We start from the raw sequence: 16,634 nt of genomic DNA, 5'->3' as shown, positions 1-16,634 counted from the left end.
TTTGGAGATTAAAGGAGACTGTTTGGAGAAAAGGATACTCGGTGGGGAACCTTACTGCTCTTTACAACTACCTGAAAGGAGGTCGTAGGCAGGTGGGGGTAGGTCTCTTCTTCCAGGTAAGAAATGACAGGATGAGGAAACAGCCTCAAGTTGCACCAGGGGAGGTTTAGATGGGATATTAGGAAAAAATTCTTCCCCAAAAGGGTGGTCAAGCATTGGGACAGGCTGCCCATGGATGTGGTGGAATCACCAGCCCTGAAGTGTTCAAACCACCCATGGGTGGTGCTTAGGGACATGGCGTGGGGTGGATTTGGCAGTCCTGGGTTAACAGGCGGCCTCTATGATCTTAGACCTTTTCCAACCTACATGATTCTATGGGTCGGTGGTTCTAAATCACGGTTTTAAATCGCAGCATTATATGGGTATTGCTCTGCAGCTTAAGCAGTGGGGCTGCTCACAAGAGGAAGGCAGTGGGCTGTGATACGGCCTCACAACATGCTACAGCCTGGCCCGTCTGTTCCTCATGAGGAAGACTATGACAGGCGGCACGGCAGACTAGCTGCTGCAACACGTGGGAGATCACCATTTGAAGATTCCTCTCTCCCATCTGCTTGCAGCAGTGACCAAGCATTCTGCCCTGCTTTTGGCAAAATTACATCCATGTAATTACTCCCCTACTTTACTCGGTGCGTAGTGCCAACAGCGTGTGTAAACAGGTATGCTGGTTTGGGTTTTGTTTGTTCAGTGTTTCCCCCCTGCCTTTCCCCCTCCCCCTGTAGTTTGAGCTCTGTATTAAACTTCAGGCAGTGGCTTTACTGAGCGTGTGTGAAGTAGAAGTATCTTCCCTCTCAAGTGGTACAAGACCTGACAGATGCCACCATTCAGCAAAGTTCTGAGCCTCCATCTTGAAGATGCTTAAAGCAAAGGTCTACACAAGCTTTGCTGTGACAGTCTCTTTTTCTGTAGATGCTTTCTGCAAAATAGCAAAGGTTTTGCTTACACCCCTACCCTCTCTGGAGAAAACAAAACGAACACCCCCAATGAACTATCTCAGCCTGAGGAAAATGTTGACCGTAAGTGATGTAAGATGAAGAGATCAAAATCTGATTTAAAAGTGCAACTGAAAGTAGTCCTGCAATCCGAGTAACATAGTAGCAGTGCTACAGAAGTAGGAAGTGCTAATAACAGAGACATATTTAAAAACAAAAAAGGCAAATTTGTCTCTCTAGCTCTATCTATGTTTAATAACTGTGTTTACTTCTGGCTTTGAACTTTCCAGTAGTACCTTACCAGCCTCCCTCTTTTCCTCATGATGTATGCTAGTCTTCTGTCTGCTGCCACGCTCGCTACTCATCTGCTCCTCTTTTATTTCACGTTACCCAAATGCCGTCATCGGTCCTCACGCAGGACTTCAGACACGGTTTGCCTTTGCCAGGGTGAGGACCCAACGCTGATTCCAAGCCTGTTAGCGTTGTTCTAACCCATCGCTGGTTTGCCATTCACAACTTCTTTTTCAGAAAGGAGTCTGGTTACAGTCTTCTTGGAAGACTGGAAAGAATAGCTGGCTGCTCTGTTGTTTACAGTTTTATTCATACATTCAGAGAAATCACGAGGTGAGACGGATCAATCCAATCCGTTTGGGGACAATTAAGATTTGCTTACTTTTAGCACTCTGAGTTTGAAGGAGCGGTTCTCAGATGTATTGCAGGAAACGCTTTTCCTGTTTGCCTCTGAGCTTCTGCCCGTGATCAGTTCTGGTCACTGGGTTACTCCAGAGAAGAGAACACATCTTGTTCCTGGGCTCAAGATTTTTTCCTTTATTTATGCAACTCTCCTTATCGTATTCCTCACTCTCTTTCTGAAGCCAAAGCACCCTGTTGTTGGCATGGGTAAGAAATAATGATACAAGAGAAATCAGCTGGCTTCATGTTTGTGCTGCTGCTTCCTCTGGAACTGGGATAAGCTCTCGGCCTGAGAGGCAGGAAAGCATGCAGCGCATTCTGTCGTCAGGGCAGCTGTCGTAACTGTTCTGCGTGGAAAGACAGACATTCCTTTTAGCTGATTTTCCGTAGCTCTCCATCACCAGTCTGCCTCTGAGGCCTGCCACCCCAAGCAGATGAACACTAAAGGCTTTGTGCTCTGGCTGCCCACAGCCCTGCTCGTTGTGGGTCTACACGGGATTGCTGCGGCTGGCAGCTCCCTCTGGGCCTGTTCGAGGTGTCCGTGGCAGGTACGGTTTGCTGAAGGTCCTCCACTGTGTAGTGGAGTTGTCTGAGCAAAGTGGGTGCAAACAAGGCTTGTGCTGCAGCCGTGGGGGGAGGGAGAGGAGAAAGGCCCCGGCGCCTCGCAGCCGTGAACTGCGGCCACGGTCCCGCGGGTCAGAGCGGGGAAGGAAGAGAGAAGGAGAGGACAAGTAAGAGATGACAGGTGATAGTGTAAGAGAAGAATCTCTAAGGTTGCAGAAAATGATGGGAGAAGCCATCAGGGAGCCCATGGGAGGGACGAGCCACGTGTCCCACCTAGAGCTGGGATGGGGAAAGGATGGGCACAGGGGCAAGGATGGGCACAGGGGCAAGGATGGGCACAGGGGCAAGGATGGGCACAGGGGCAAGGCGCGTCCTCCCGCTCTGGCAGGCTTGAGCCAGGGCTGCTGCTGCAACCAGACTTGGCAAGAGGGTCTACACATACCGAGCATATATACCTATATATATATGCTGAGCTTACCTCCAGGCCCAGCGCTGTTTCTGATTGTTTTATAGAGGCTTTATATCGACAGCAGATACAGGGGAAGCAGAAGCATCCAGTGACAGGCTGGAAGGGAGCGGGACACTGACTCTGCCTGCAGGCTCACCAGCTGCAAGTTGGTCCCCCTTGTAATGCTGAAATCTGTAGCAGAAGAACAGTGAGAGACTCCCAGGAGGGGCAACGCAGCAGGGAAGGCAAAACAAGTGTGTATATTTATTCTTCCTCATTTTTCTGAATATTGATAAAGATAGGCCCTGCCTGGTGTGCTGGAGACCCGCTGCTACGAAGCCCTTGCTGTAGAAGAGCTGTGACCCTTCCCTGTAGAACAGGAGATCCCTGGCGGCTTGGAAAGGTTGCATTCTTGTGCACAGAGTGGTCTGTAAATAAAGGGGTGGGCAGGAGGCAGAGAGATCGGTGTTAGTAACAGCTAGGGGGGCCTGCTGGTTTGGTACGCAAAAGGAATGTAAACTGAACCGGCGAAACAAAGCGTCAAAAGTTGGGGTTGTGGGTGGGCTGGGTTGGGTTAACATCCAAAGGAATACGTTCCTCTGCATGTGTCCTTCCCTCCCGTTCCCCGGCGGTTCTGTCCCCCTGCCAAGGGAGCCATCGTTACCACGAAGAACATCTGAAAGAGCAGGAGCAAACACAGCCCCTTTCCTGCACCCCAGGGGCAGAGAGGTGCTTGGATCAGCCACAGATTCCAGTCCCTTCCGTGACGGGCCCAGGCGCCGCAGGCACCCCTGAGGCACGCAGGCACCCCTGAGGCACGCAGGCACCCCTGAGGCACGCAGGCGCTGGTTAAACGCTCTTCTCCCCTGTGCCCGTGCTCTCTGGGTGCTGTTAAACTCTACCTGTCACTGTGACGTTGCCTGTAGCTTTGGCAATGTTGTTTTCAATCACGCAGGTGTAGGTAGCGTTAGCAGTGATGTTGTGCAGCAAGGAGACCACCTTCAGAGTGATGTTTTCAGCGTTCAGCTCGTAGCTGGTGTTGGCGACGTGCGGCAGGTGCTCCCCGGCGGCGCTGCAGGCTGTCCAGTGCACGGTGGGGCGGGGGAACCAGCGCGGTGCTTCGCACTGCAGCGTGTCCCCGCTGCCGCTGTTCTCCACGTGGACCTTGGGGGTGCTGAAAGCTTTGGGAGGGAAAAAGGGGAAAGGGTCAGAAAAAGGCAGATGTCTAGGGACCGGGCATGAAACACCCAGCTGCGTGTGCCGGTCAGTCCTGGGACTTTCTAGAAATTCTAGGAGTACTAGAGGATTTCTAGGCTACTCACTGCTTAGCACCATGGCACAGCGCGTAGCCGAAGCGGGCGCGGGGGCTCAGACAGAGGCACCGGCGGGGCTGCGGGGAAATGGCTACGGGGGGCTGAAGGCTCCTAGGACAGGGCAGTCCCGTTTGAGACCTGTGAGGTCATGGCACAGCTTCGGTGTCTTTAGGTGATTCTAAAACAGCTACGAGCTGGGTCTTGGGCTCATAAACCCAGCGTTCCCCAGGAGCCCCGGGCACCCGGGCTGAGGCCGGAGCTGCCCGCCTGTGCCCCATGTCCCGGGTCCCCAGCACTCGCCGCTGCTGGACTGAGGGGCCGAGAGGAGGCGCGTGCTGTGCTCCACAGGGAGAGACGTGCCAAACCCATCGCTGTTACGAGAAGGGGAAGATGACTCGCCCCCTCCGCTGCCTGAGAGGAAGCCTGGCCAACACCTACAGCTTCACAGAATCACAGAATCGACTCGTTTAGTTGGAAAAGACCTTTAAAGTCAAATCTAACTGTGACCCCAACTCTGCCACTAAGCCGTGTCCCTGTGCACCACGTCTGCACATCATTTAAATACCTCCAGGGGTGGTGACCCCACCACGTCCCTGGGCAGCCTGTTCCAAGGCTTCACAACCCTTTCAGTGAAGAAATTTTTCTTAACATCCAATTTAAACCTCTACTGGCACAAGCTGAGGATGATTCCTCTTGTCCTGTCACTTGTTACTTGAAAGAAGAGCTGACACCCACTTCACTACAAGCTTTCGGGTAGTTGTAGAGAGCGGTAAGGTCCCCCCTGAGCCTCCTTCTCCCCAGGCTGAGCACCCCCAGCTCCCCCCGCTGCTCCTCAGAGCATTTGTGCCCCTGCCCCTTCCCCAGCCCCGCTGCCCATCTCCGGACACGCTCCAGCATCTCAATGTCTTTCCTGAAGCAAGGGGCCCAAAACCAAACACAGGATTCGAGGTGCGGCCTCACCGGTGGGACGGGGGGGGCAATCATTTCCCGAGTCCCGCCAGCCACGCTGTTTCAGATACGAGCCAAGGTGCTGTTGGCCACCTGGCCGCACTGGGGGCTCCCATCCAGCCGTCAACCAGCACCCCCAGGTCCTGCTCGTCCAGGTTGTTCCCAGCCGCCCTGCCGCGTGTGGGGCTGGTGTGACCCACAAGCAGGACCCGGCACCGAGCCTGGTTGAACCTCATGCAACTGGCCTGGGCCCATCGGCCCCTGCCCAGCCCCCGCCGTGCTGGGACTGTCGCGCTGGACAGGGCTGCAGCCCAGGGAAGCTCCATCAGCACATACTGGGGCTGAGGGCAGGCCGTCCTGAGCTGCAGCACATCCCGGGATTAAAGAAAACGTTTAACGCCCATCGCAAACCCATCTGTGGTTTAAAGCCAAGACCATCTCAAATAAAACTTTGTTAACCTGGTCTCTGTATATTCATCGTATTCACCCCCCCCCCCTCGCACGTATGTGAAGAGAAACAAGAGCTTATTAGGGAGGCAGAGTTCCCGTTTCCCACGGAAGCAAACCCCAGCGCACCGCTGCACGTGTGCTCTGCGTGGGTTACTTTAAACGTCGCATCAACACAAAAGGGCAGATTCCCAAGGTCTCGGGGGAGGGGGTGTGAGACCAAGTCCCCGCGGGACTTACGCGTGCCGCAGCCGAGAGCCAGAGCTCTCCAGCCTTGCTGTCACCTGCTGCCATCCCGAGCGGTTCTTCCATCCCTGCCCGACGGAGGGGCACGATAAGGGGCCCGGGAGCCCAGCAGCCCTTTTTCCCCCTGCCTGGGGGGTACTTCCCACAACAGGGCACCAAACACGCTTTCAGCAAGAAACGGGAGATGGAAACAACGCTGGGCAGATGGGCCGGTGACCCCAGCTCTCCACTGCTTTTCTGTCCCAAGCCAGGCTCCCCGTGAGTGGCACGGGGAAGCGGCTGCACCTCCAGGACATCTGTCACACACGGCTGTGCAGAAGCTGGTGGCCGCCTCCCGGTGCTTTGAGGCTGCTGGGCCAGAGGAGGCTGGCGCTGCAGAGAGGCAGCCTGTCTCATCCAAGGGCTCTGCTGGTTACGATTGTCCTGCCATGACTGGCCTGAGGCACAGAGGACACCCCCACCCCCCATCCTGCCAGTACATCTGGCCTCACCACGTAAGCGGTCACCCATCCTAAAAGTGCATTTCCTTGCCTGGGAGAGCTCTGAGGGTTGTTCCTCTCCCCATCCGAGCAGCGACTCTGGCCGCAGTGGTGAGGGAGAGGGTGCAAAGACTGCAGTCTGCATGGAGGTGCTGAAGCGGCTCATCCATCAGTCTCCAGCACAAGGTGACCACCTGGGGGGTGACTTGTTAAGCTACTGCAGCCAAAGTCATCTCATTGGAAGAGCGTGAAGACCTGGTGCTTTCCAGATCTCTCCTGGAGGACTGACTCTCCAACGTTCGGAGACTTTCTTTTCCTCCTTTCTAACAATTCCCTCGGCTACCTTAGAAACTTCCCCTGGAAGGTCACGGACTCACTCTACTGTACCAACCCTGAATCCGAGGGATACACTGGGACCTCAGGGGTGCCAGCAAAAGCCAGCCAGAGAAACACAAAGCCCACCCACCTCACGTTACCCTCATCATACCGCCAGTGTAACTCACCACAACTTCATCAGGACAACCCAGAGGTGGCTGCGGCACTGGGGGGGAGCACATCGCTCTGTGCCAGCCCTGAGCCCGACGGCCGAGCCCAGAGAGCTCGGAAGAGTTAAGCACCCGCACATGAAAATTCATCTGTGTCTCTGTGTGTTTTGAGGTTGACTCATAACAAGGTGAACAATTAACTCCAGCAAATACGTCATACTTCAGATAACTAGTATGGGTGCTTTGTTGCTTTGATAGTAATTTAAAAAAATGAGTATTTTAGAAAAACAGGAAAAAGGTATTAAGTAGGCTACAACTTACACTACACAGCCCTTCTTTTGGCTGGAGATATAATTATAGAAAGAAAAAGCTGTCATCTTTAACAGCTGTAAAATCTGGATCTTTATAATATCAATTAGCTACTCCCATTCTTAGGGGCTCTTTCTACTCAGTTATGTAGCTGGGGGACTGCACAGGGTAAATAGAAGAAAGAACCTGAGAGCATTAAATTAATAATCGTTTCTGGAATGAGGGTATCAAAAGAGCAGGTGAGGCCATAAACACCCGTAAAAGCCAAAACCCAAACAACCCCCAGGTGGCTGCTGGAGGAGCCGGTACCGCTCACACAGCCCCAGCAGCAGTGTCACAACAGGCAGGTCCAGCCCAGCCACGTTTTGCAGCAGGATTTTCTTCCTCGCACCCCTCACCTCCCGTTCTGTACCGCAGCACCGCCGCCCCGCTCCCTTTGGCCGTGGTGACCGAGCACCGGTAGGTGCCAGCGTCCGAGAGCTGCACGTCCCTCAGCTCCAGGGAAGCGTTGCCGCCGATCACCTGCTCCGCGAACACCGCCGTGCGGCCCTGAAACGATGCATCTTGCTCTTGCAGACGGTCCTTCCCACCTTTAAACTCGTGAACCAGCCCAGCGACTCCCGCCTTGGCCCACCGGATCGCTATGCTGTCCATCTGGATGTCGGGCTCGAAAGTGCAGCCCAGGACGCCGCGCTGGCCGATGTTCCCCGGAGACGTCAGCGCCGTCACGCTGATGGAGCGTTTGCCTGCAAGGAGAAGGCCGGGCGGCGTGAGGACGGGGTGAGGGCAGAGACAGGCCAGCCCTGGGGCTGGATGGGCACCGGCACGTGGCAGGGACCCCAGCAGCAGCCACCAGCGTCGGCAGCACAGGTCAGCTCTCAGGGCTTATATACCAAGAGCATGTCCTTAGCAGGCAGCATGCTGCAAAAAGTAGCTCTTCTTATATGTTTAAGGAGAACCTGCACCATGTTTTCTTGCTTATTTGTATGTACCAGGGATTTTTGTCTTTGCAGCTGCTGGAAGAGTGTGATTTTCCTGCCTTAGCCAGGATCTCCCTTCATGCAATATAAATGTGATTGCAAGGCATAACGCTGGCAGGGAAATCAGACTGCTCTTTCACCCTTATGGGAACCCAAACTGTTTTCTTTCATTTAAGACAAGTCAGCGTTTCCCTTCCCTGGGGACATAAATCACTTCTCAAGTAAAACCCTAACCAGCCAGCTTGAGAATTAACTCCTTCCCAGAGCCGGGTCCCCTGTCCCGCAGCCCTTCCTTATGCGCCCCCCGGCACGCCCCGAGGTGGCTGCCTCTGGGCCAGCACCAAAGCCATATAAAATACAAATATAAAGTATTTTTATAATCTCTGAGGGAGCAGGGAAGCGGGTCCCGTTCTGGCAGGTGCTGTCCGACTTTGCAATAGACACGATCGCTTCCTCCTGTCTGGGAGAAGGAGCACGGTACGCACAGGACAGAGGGCAGGCATGGGGTACAGGTTTTGGGCGGGCAGGTTTCGGGGGGGCAGGTTTCGGGGGGGCAGGTTTCGGGGGGGCAGGTTTCGGGCTCCAAGCCCAAGGGGATTTTGGCTAACACAGCACTACATCTGCAGCAGCACAGCCTGTGCTACGCCCATCGATCCCTCGCCTCAGCTGGCTTCTCACGGAGCAGCCGGTGGATTTGAGTGATGCGGTTGCAAACACACCAGACGGTAACTAAAGAAAACCAAACAAAAAAAAAGGCCTTAATTTCTGCTGTGAAAGCACAGCTCAGGAACTCACTTCCCAGGGCAAACCAGAGCTGCCGGCAGCCTGCGCCCAGCCCCCTGACAAGTTTTCACAGAAATTAAGAGCCGGCACCGATTTCCTCACTCAGCTCCGTGTGCCAAGTGCTGGTGTCTTCTAACGCACCCCGAGCACACGTGTGCGCGCGTGTAAATCTCCGCATTATTTAAAACCTACAAAGCCCACAGTCTCCGAGGACAGCAGAGCTCCTCGAGGCTCCGTGCCATGGCGCGACGCCTTGTTGGGAAAGGCCAGGACTGAAGCCGCCTGTGCAATCTTAACTCGGCCACCGGGTACATGAGCTGTTGGAAGCGAGCCTGCGCAGGTGGCACTTCCACACAAGGTCACCCTCAGCCCGTGCATGGGACAGACACACAGAGGCAGGGCAGAAGCTCATCACCTCACTGGTAACAGCAAGAAATCTGAGTGGTCACATACCTGAGACACCAAAGCCGATGATCAGGGCAATCACTGCAGCCAGGATGATAATGACCATAGTCGTGCTATCGGGGAAAAAAGGAAAGCACAGCCTCAGCGCACAGCCCGCCGCCTCCTGCACACCCTGCCCTGCAGTGCACGCCTGCGGGGCCGCCGGCACAGCGGTGGTCCAGGTGGGTAAGCCACAGGCCTAGAGCAAGGCAGACCGGTGAAGCACACGACCACAGTTGTGAATATTTGGGTGAGCACCATGTGGTGGGGGGAGAGGAGACCTGGGCTTTCGTTCTCCGAGAGGAGGCAGCTGGCCCCGGTGGAGGATGCTCCCCTCTGCATCCCCTGGTGCCTAAGGGAGCCAGGCAGTCCCTGCTGGCACTTGCGAGGGACCAGTTGCCAGGGGGATGAGCAGACCACCGACCGACCCCAGGAGACCCCAGGGGGATGGGCAGACCACCGACCCCAGGAGACAACGGGGGGATGGGCAGACCACCGACCCCAGGAGACAACGGGGGGATGGGCAGACCACCGACCCCAGGAGACAACGGGGGGATGGGCAGACCACCGACCCCAGGAGGCCCCAGGGGGATGGGCAGACCACCGACCCCAGGAGATGCCGTTACGAGCCAGAGGGTGGGAAGGAGCGGGCTGGGAACAGGGCCAGGATTGTGAGCTGCTCACATTTGGGATGTTCCATGCACAGACGGATGAGGGGCTGTTCCGTGAGAGGACACTTGCCAAGCCACGCAGGCAGAGCAGCCCCCGCAGAGGCGGCAGCATGGCAGAGCAGCACAGCTCAAGCCTTGCCAAGCACGACCCATCTCCAACACAGCCCAAGCCTGGAGACACCCAAAAGCACGGCCTGCAGGCTTCCACCACAACTGGCGGGGCTGTCACACACGGCCCTGAGCACCTTTTCATGTGGACTGGTGGGTCATGGCAGCACCTTCAGCTCCCCACCAGAAGAAGCCCTCAAGCAGCTTCCCCACAAAACCCACAGGGACATCCCAGGACAGGCAGTTCACATGCTCCTGCCTGACGGCCTCACAGGTGTGCTGGGCTCAGCCCTGCTCAGGACTGTCAGAGGAGAAGCCCAGAGAGCTGCAGGAGGTCCTCACACAGGATTTCACCCCATTCCCAAGCCCGGCAGCGTGCTGGAGGGAGCACAAGCACCGACAGCGGCCACTCCACATCAGCATCCAGGGCTGCCAGCCCAGGGCTTTTGTCCTGTTGCACACAGAAACCCTTGAGCTGCTGCTCTCACCCTCAGGCAGGGCCAGGCTGCAAGATGTCACGGTCCTCCTGCCCGTGCAGGAGTAGCTGCTCCACAGCGTTTTCTGGTTTGTAGCACCCTCTTTCCCCAGGCAGCAGGCAGCCTCCCACAGGAGCCGTCAGCGTCCGACAGCCACAAACCCATGAACTCCCACGTCAACATGTGCCTGCATCAGTTACTGGCACGCTCGCAGCTCAATCACTGCAGGTGCCACCATCACGGGGCTGATACGGAGCTGTAGGGAGATGCACCATGTGAACAAGGTTGATGGGTTGGAAGAGGGGCTGGAGAGGAGGGGAGATGTCGCAGAAGTCTTGCTTGCCTTCCCACTGTCTCCCTTCCATCCTCATCCTTAAAGCCAGTGGCAAGTTGTCTGAAGAAGCCTTGTCTGCACATGCCAGTGTGCTCAGAAGATCAGAACTGTGTATTTCACCATGCAATAAGCCCACATAAACATTCATATGGGTCCATATATATGTTCCCATCCATACCAAGCCCTCCCTGCTTAGATGCCCTCAGAGCTGGGAGGTGTCACGCGTTTGGCTTCCTCCCTGCTCCCACCAGCCTTCACTCACCGCCAGGGTGGACAGCAGTTCTCCGCCTGCCCCCTCCCCGAGGCACGGCTGACCCTGCTGGGGAGGAAAGCAGTGGTGCAGCTGGGGACCCACCGCCAGCCACCACCTCCCCAGGGGGACCTGCAGGATGGGGACTTTGTCAGCTCGTGTGGGTCCCACAGCAGGACAGCACCCAGCAAGGACTCGTCATGTCCCACTGTCGCAGCACAAACAAACTAGCAAGCTGCAGCAAGGCTTTTACCATCAGTCAGATCCTACTGTCCGTGCTGTTTGTCCTTCCTCTGCAAGTCAGACACTCCTGCTCCTGCATCTGACCCCCTCTCCCACGCTCCTCAGGGCTATTTAGGGAACAGCTGCACATCATCCAGGTCCATCAACCCACTGCCTTCGAGGCAAGGCCACAGCTGCAATTAGCAATGCTAATCAACCCACCCACACACCTTCATTCCTCTACATCCCGCGGGCTCAGTCCTAAGTCACTTGGGGTCTCACCATGGGACAACCCTGTGCTTCTTATTCCGGGGCAGATACCAAGCCTCTTGCATGTGCTGAATAACATGTACCTCCTTGAGAAGCTCCACAGATTCCTATGGGGATGATCCCAGAGTGAGATAGTTGCTATAAACTCAGCCCAGGTTGCCAGCATGAGCCTCAGCTCTCCCTCCAGGGGAGCACAGCCCTGCAGCAGCGGCACCCGCGCTGTCACGAAGAAGCTGTGACTCACCTTCACCCCTCTACATTAAAACCCTCCTTCCCAAGACTGGGCAGGGAAGAGATTGCTGGGAGCCTCGGGATGCTGCCCGTGGGTTACAGGGGTGTCACTGGTCAATGCCAGAGCGGTACATCAGGGCACGAGCAGCCAGGACACCCTCCTGCACAGTCCCTGAGCACCTCAGGTGCCACCACACCTGCCTGTGGTCCTGGACAGGACCCTCTGGCCTGAACACCACCTCTGCCCTAGCACTGCTGGGCAAAATCATCCTCAGCTCGCTCACAAACACGGATCAGCACCACAGCCTTTGTCCCCTGCCGGCGTTGCCTGCCCGGGTAGCTGCAAAGCCCCGCTAGCTGTGCGTCCTACCCCTGCTCCGAGGCAGCACCAGGGCTGCTGGAAAAAGCCACTTGTTGTTACAGGGAGGATGGCAACTTGGGGTACACAGATACCACCGCCCACTTCAACACAAGGGGAAATGGGGCCTTTTGAAATCTCCTCCGCAGGAACGGCGAGATCCAAGAATCACAAATGCCTTAACACCACTCGCCTGCGAGCCCCCCGCGTGTATTGAGTGGGTCTGGGGGACAGGGCGGCCACGAGGAAGCTGGCGCCCGCCCGGCCGTTGCTGAGGGTAACCGTGTTTCGCAACAGCCCAACAGTGGAAGCAAAAAGCCATTTTCTGTGCATCAGCACCTCGGTGCTGGCAGCGTTTCAGAGGCGGGGAACCGGGCTGCTGCAAGGGCTGGGGCTGTGCGCGTCGGAGCCCTGATGCCACCCTCTGTTCCCAGGGCAGCTTTGACATCCTGCAGGATGATGCCCTGTGCATCCTACCCTCTTGTCCGTGGTCCCGTTCCTGATCAGCCATGAAATCTGGCATGAAATTTATTCATTCCCATCTGTCAAGCACAGTCCGGGGGCAGAGGGAGGCTCGCAGCCCCGCTGTGACAGGCAGCAGAGGCTCCATCCTCCCGCTCTCCAGCTCTGCTCAGTGTAAGCTTTCCCTGGGGAATGAGCTTACAGGTGTGACGATCAAAAAGCATGGAAGGTTAAGAGACTGAAGACCCTTTGCCTTCCTCCTTATATCAAAAAGAAAAAGAAATAGCATGGCAAGGGTAACACAGAAGAAAGGGGTTCCTGTTCCGACCAGCGGTTAATGGCTGCAGAGCTCAACTTGTCTCACCTTTTATTTCTTTCAGTGTTTTTTTTTAAATTTTGGTTTGTTTTTTTCTGAAATCAACAGAAACCTCTCCTTGCTCCTCTGAAGCCTCCTGGAAAATCCAGCCTTCTTTCTAGGCTGTTTCTGCACTTCAAGATTAGCCTGAAGAGGCCAACGTCCCCGGAGAAACCCGCTGCTCGCAGCGAGCTGCTGGCCGGTGGGCGCAGCCGCCCGGGGCAGGCGAGGTGCTGGCTGAGCAGGATGGGGCTCGCCGCAGCGAGGGGTACGTGCGCATTTTTTCACACCCGTCTGCATTTCCCTGAGAAGCCAGCTGGGCTGCCTCTGGAGAGTAACAGAGCTGGTTATTAAGTGCATTCCAGACACATGAGGAATATGACACCCAGTGAATATTTACACCGTGTTATATTATTTCTACTAGTCTTCTCCCTTTTGTTGGTGAAAAGGCGCAGATATTACCATTTAGTTCTTCCTTGATGCTCCCCATGAGAAAGCTGGAGCACAGCTCACATGTGAGGTCTCTTCAGTTCACATGTGGACTGTCCTTCTCCCCACCGCTGTTCGGCTCAGGTGGGACGGATACTCATAACAGCTGAAACCTTTTTGACAGAATAAACACAGGCAGGAGTGTTTCACACACCTTGCCGGAGCCTCTTCCTCCATCCAGCCTGGAAAAGCTCCCACCTGGGGAGAAGAGACACGGCTGCTTGGTGGCTCTGTTCAAGCAGTCAGGTTTAGGTGGAAGCTCAATCCATGTTCATTGGAGGCTGAAGCAAGTTTACCCGTCTGGTGAGGGTTATTTTCAACTAATTAGTAGATAAGGACAGGAGGTAGATATTTTTATGGCCTTCCCCACAATACTTCTTCTTCTGACTGTAGTTCACCAGGACTTGGTCAATAGCTCCAAAGGAAACAGGCTCATCAAAACATGAGGCACAAAGCAGCTTGTCCATCTTCCCAGCTCTTGCTCCTGATCCGCAGAGCAAGGGAACCTGGGCAGGACAGCTTCTGCCGCTCTCCCACAGCACGCCGACGTGATGGAAACACAAGCGACTGCCTGAGGGCCAGCAGAAGGAACGGGGAGCCTGCCTCAAGCCACCCATACCCCAACCTACAACAGCATTCAAACCTGAGCTAGTGTATTCTAGCCCTGCACGGTTTCTAGGACACACATCTCCATCCTGGCTACAGTCAACAACCTGCACGTGGCTGTCTGCCATGGCCTTACTGATCCTATAAAAGAAGCTGTACCAATATTTTAGCTCAGTGAGTGCAGCATAGAGTCAAGCTGCAAAGAACTGCTGTCTTGAAAGTCCCTGGCAGCAGGGTGATGCAGCCTAGGAGTCTGGAAAACGCAATTCCCTCCCTCCCTCTCCCAGACCAGATGCAGATAATACCGTACCTCCAGAAAACGACCTGGCCTTGGGATGCCATGGTCACAGCACCTACGCGGACAAGCCAAACACCAGGTGCCCGAAGGTCCCACACGGTTCCACACAGCCCCTGTCCTTCGCATTCTCCTGGGCTGTCCGGCTTAAATAACTGAAGTCAGCTAAGGGGTGGTGAGCGCAAGCGCTGAACCTTCAGGAACGAGGAAGCAGGGAGCATTCCGGCTCCAGCCACCAGGGCAGTCAAAAGCAGGCAGTCGTGGTTAGTCGCTGGAACGACAGGAGAAACCTCCTACACCATCCATTAAAGAAACACATCTGGTTTCAAACAAAAAGCGACACAGCTGATGGTTTGGTAGCCAGCTAATCCTGGGGTCCGAGTGCAACCGTCTCCAATGTTGACCCACAGCTTATCCTTCACTGGTGGGTTGCGTTCTACCCAGGACTAGCTCAGGTCTCCTTGCCAAGATGTCCAGTCATGCTGTTGGCACTGGGCAGAGTGGTCCCAGCTGCGGGTCCCCTTCCTGGCCCCATTCCCAACGTGCATCTCCCCCCGCCTCTCTGTGCTGCGCTGAGAGGCTCCGCCAGGCTCAGCAATGCCATCACAGCCACGCAGGCTCCGCAGCAGCCTCTTTTCTGCCTGCTCTTTTCTTCCACTGAACTCCTCCAGACCAGACAGCTTCTCCCCCCGAGGCCAGCTCCTGCTGCTCTCAGATCTGCCATTACGGTGGACATCACAGCACGTAAAGGAACAAAGCTGGCACACATACCCTGCAGTCCTTTTGCCCTGCGCTTGGTCTCGCTGGAGGCTGGGCGCTGGATGGGCAGCTCTTGGGCATAAGAGGCTGAGAAGGGCACGGTGATTACAAAAGAGCAGAAAAGGGAAGGCAGCTTGCACCACCGTGTTCAGTTTCCCGAAGGGGAACCTGTGTATCCTGTCATTCATGTCTGGACTGTGTTCTAGGAAGGATGGAAAAGGGGAATTTTTGACAGTCTATAGCCATCTCCAGCAAGTTTGGATGGCTAGTGGGAGTGAATAGCTTTCCCATGCAGAGCTGAGGGTGCCCGGAGGAACTGGGAACAGTCCTAACAAAAACCAAATCACTTTCTCTGCAACAACCAGAGATTAAAATGAAGACCAATTAATACTGGCCAGCGATGACCAAACTAGCTGCAAAGGCTGAGCTTTGGGGCTCAGGAAGGCTTACACTGCCCGGAGGAGCAGCAGCAGCCTTCTAACTGCACGTGCGAGATTTCAGCACATGTGCATGCACTTAGTCTTTTGGACTCGAGTTCGACTCCAAAACAGCCTCTTCACCTCCACAGGGGATGAACATACTCAGATGCGGTGCATGACGTGTAACAGACTTTCCTAGGCAGCAGAGAGGGGGCTGGAAGGGGATCTGGGTCTTGCACAGGCACCAAAGTCAGCAAACTGTGTTCCAAGGCATCGAGCACCTGGGACTCGCCACTTCCAGCCACCCCGTGCCAGGATGAAGTTACCTGTCACAACCTGTGTTGAACCTCCTCCCACGTCCCACCACCTTGCACTGATGAGGGCATGGATGTGAACCTCCGCTAAGCCTAGCCACCCGTGAGCAAACAAAGCACGATCAGAAAGCAAATGGTTTCCCCCCAGGTTAAGAAGTTGAATCGGCTCCCTACGTGGTCCGAGGAGCGTCGCATCTAGCGATGCTTCTGGAGAGCAAGGACCTTCTGAGCCAGGGTGGGACTTTCTGCTTTCAAGAGTGACTAGACATTGGGTTTACCCAGCCGTTCACGTGCTACTTCAGTGTCAGTGCTCGACTGCAAAGCTAATTGCCCTCCAGGCAGAGGAGCTACCTGAACGCCCCGGGCGAGGTCTGCAGCAGAGGTGTGAACAGCACCTACTGCCAACACTCCAACCGCGGCCGTTGCTGAAAGCGCAGCCTTCATCCTCCAGCCTCTGAATGAAACTGGGGGCTGGAAATCTTGGGAAGATCTGAGAATCACTGATGCTTTCCGGTTATTGCAATGGTTTAAACTTATAAAGCAGACTTTATATGGTTTTCACTTCCCCTCTGCTTTAGCATGGAATAGCCCCTTTCAATCTGAAAAAAAAAAAAAAAAGAGAGATCTGATTTATTTTGTAGTATCCTACTGATTACTAAACCTCTCGTAATGTAGCAGAGCATTACTAGAAGCTAACAGCCCTAGGCCATAGTGGCCTGGTGGGAAATGCACGTTAAGAAATTCCCTCTTGCCTTCTGTGACACCTGATTTACGGCTGCCTTCGGCACAGTGCGCCAGCGCGGCGTCCCCTTGCAGCACCGGGTAACTCCAGGCTGTAGCTGCAGCGCACTCCACCGCGCAGCCAACAACCAGCTTACTTCCACGTT

At 55.2% G+C, this 16,634-nt stretch overlaps 1 protein-coding gene across 1 annotated transcript; it reads right to left on the bottom strand.

Annotated features, from left to right (window-relative positions):
* Nucleotides 1–380: 380 nt before the first annotated feature.
* On the bottom strand, nucleotides 381–14,971 carry VTCN1 (V-set domain containing T cell activation inhibitor 1). Its single transcript, XM_040596946.1, has 6 exons — nucleotides 14,271–14,971; nucleotides 9,138–9,202; nucleotides 7,320–7,667; nucleotides 3,597–3,875; nucleotides 2,725–2,910; nucleotides 381–2,029 (listed from the first exon to the last, which is right to left on the bottom strand). The coding sequence occupies exons 1-5, from the start codon at nucleotides 14,300–14,302 to the stop codon at nucleotides 2,765–2,767; spliced, it is 870 nt and encodes a 289-aa protein (XP_040452880.1). The 5' UTR covers nucleotides 14,303–14,971; the 3' UTR covers nucleotides 381–2,029; nucleotides 2,725–2,764.
* Nucleotides 14,972–16,634: the final 1,663 nt, after the last annotated feature.

The sequence above is a fragment of the Falco naumanni genome, chromosome 5 (assembly GCF_017639655.2).
Source record: "Falco naumanni isolate bFalNau1 chromosome 5, bFalNau1.pat, whole genome shotgun sequence".
Lineage (NCBI taxonomy): Eukaryota > Metazoa > Chordata > Aves > Falconiformes > Falconidae > Falco > Falco naumanni.
Note: the sequence above shows the minus strand (reverse complement) of the source record. Positions and strands in the feature narration are given on the sequence as shown.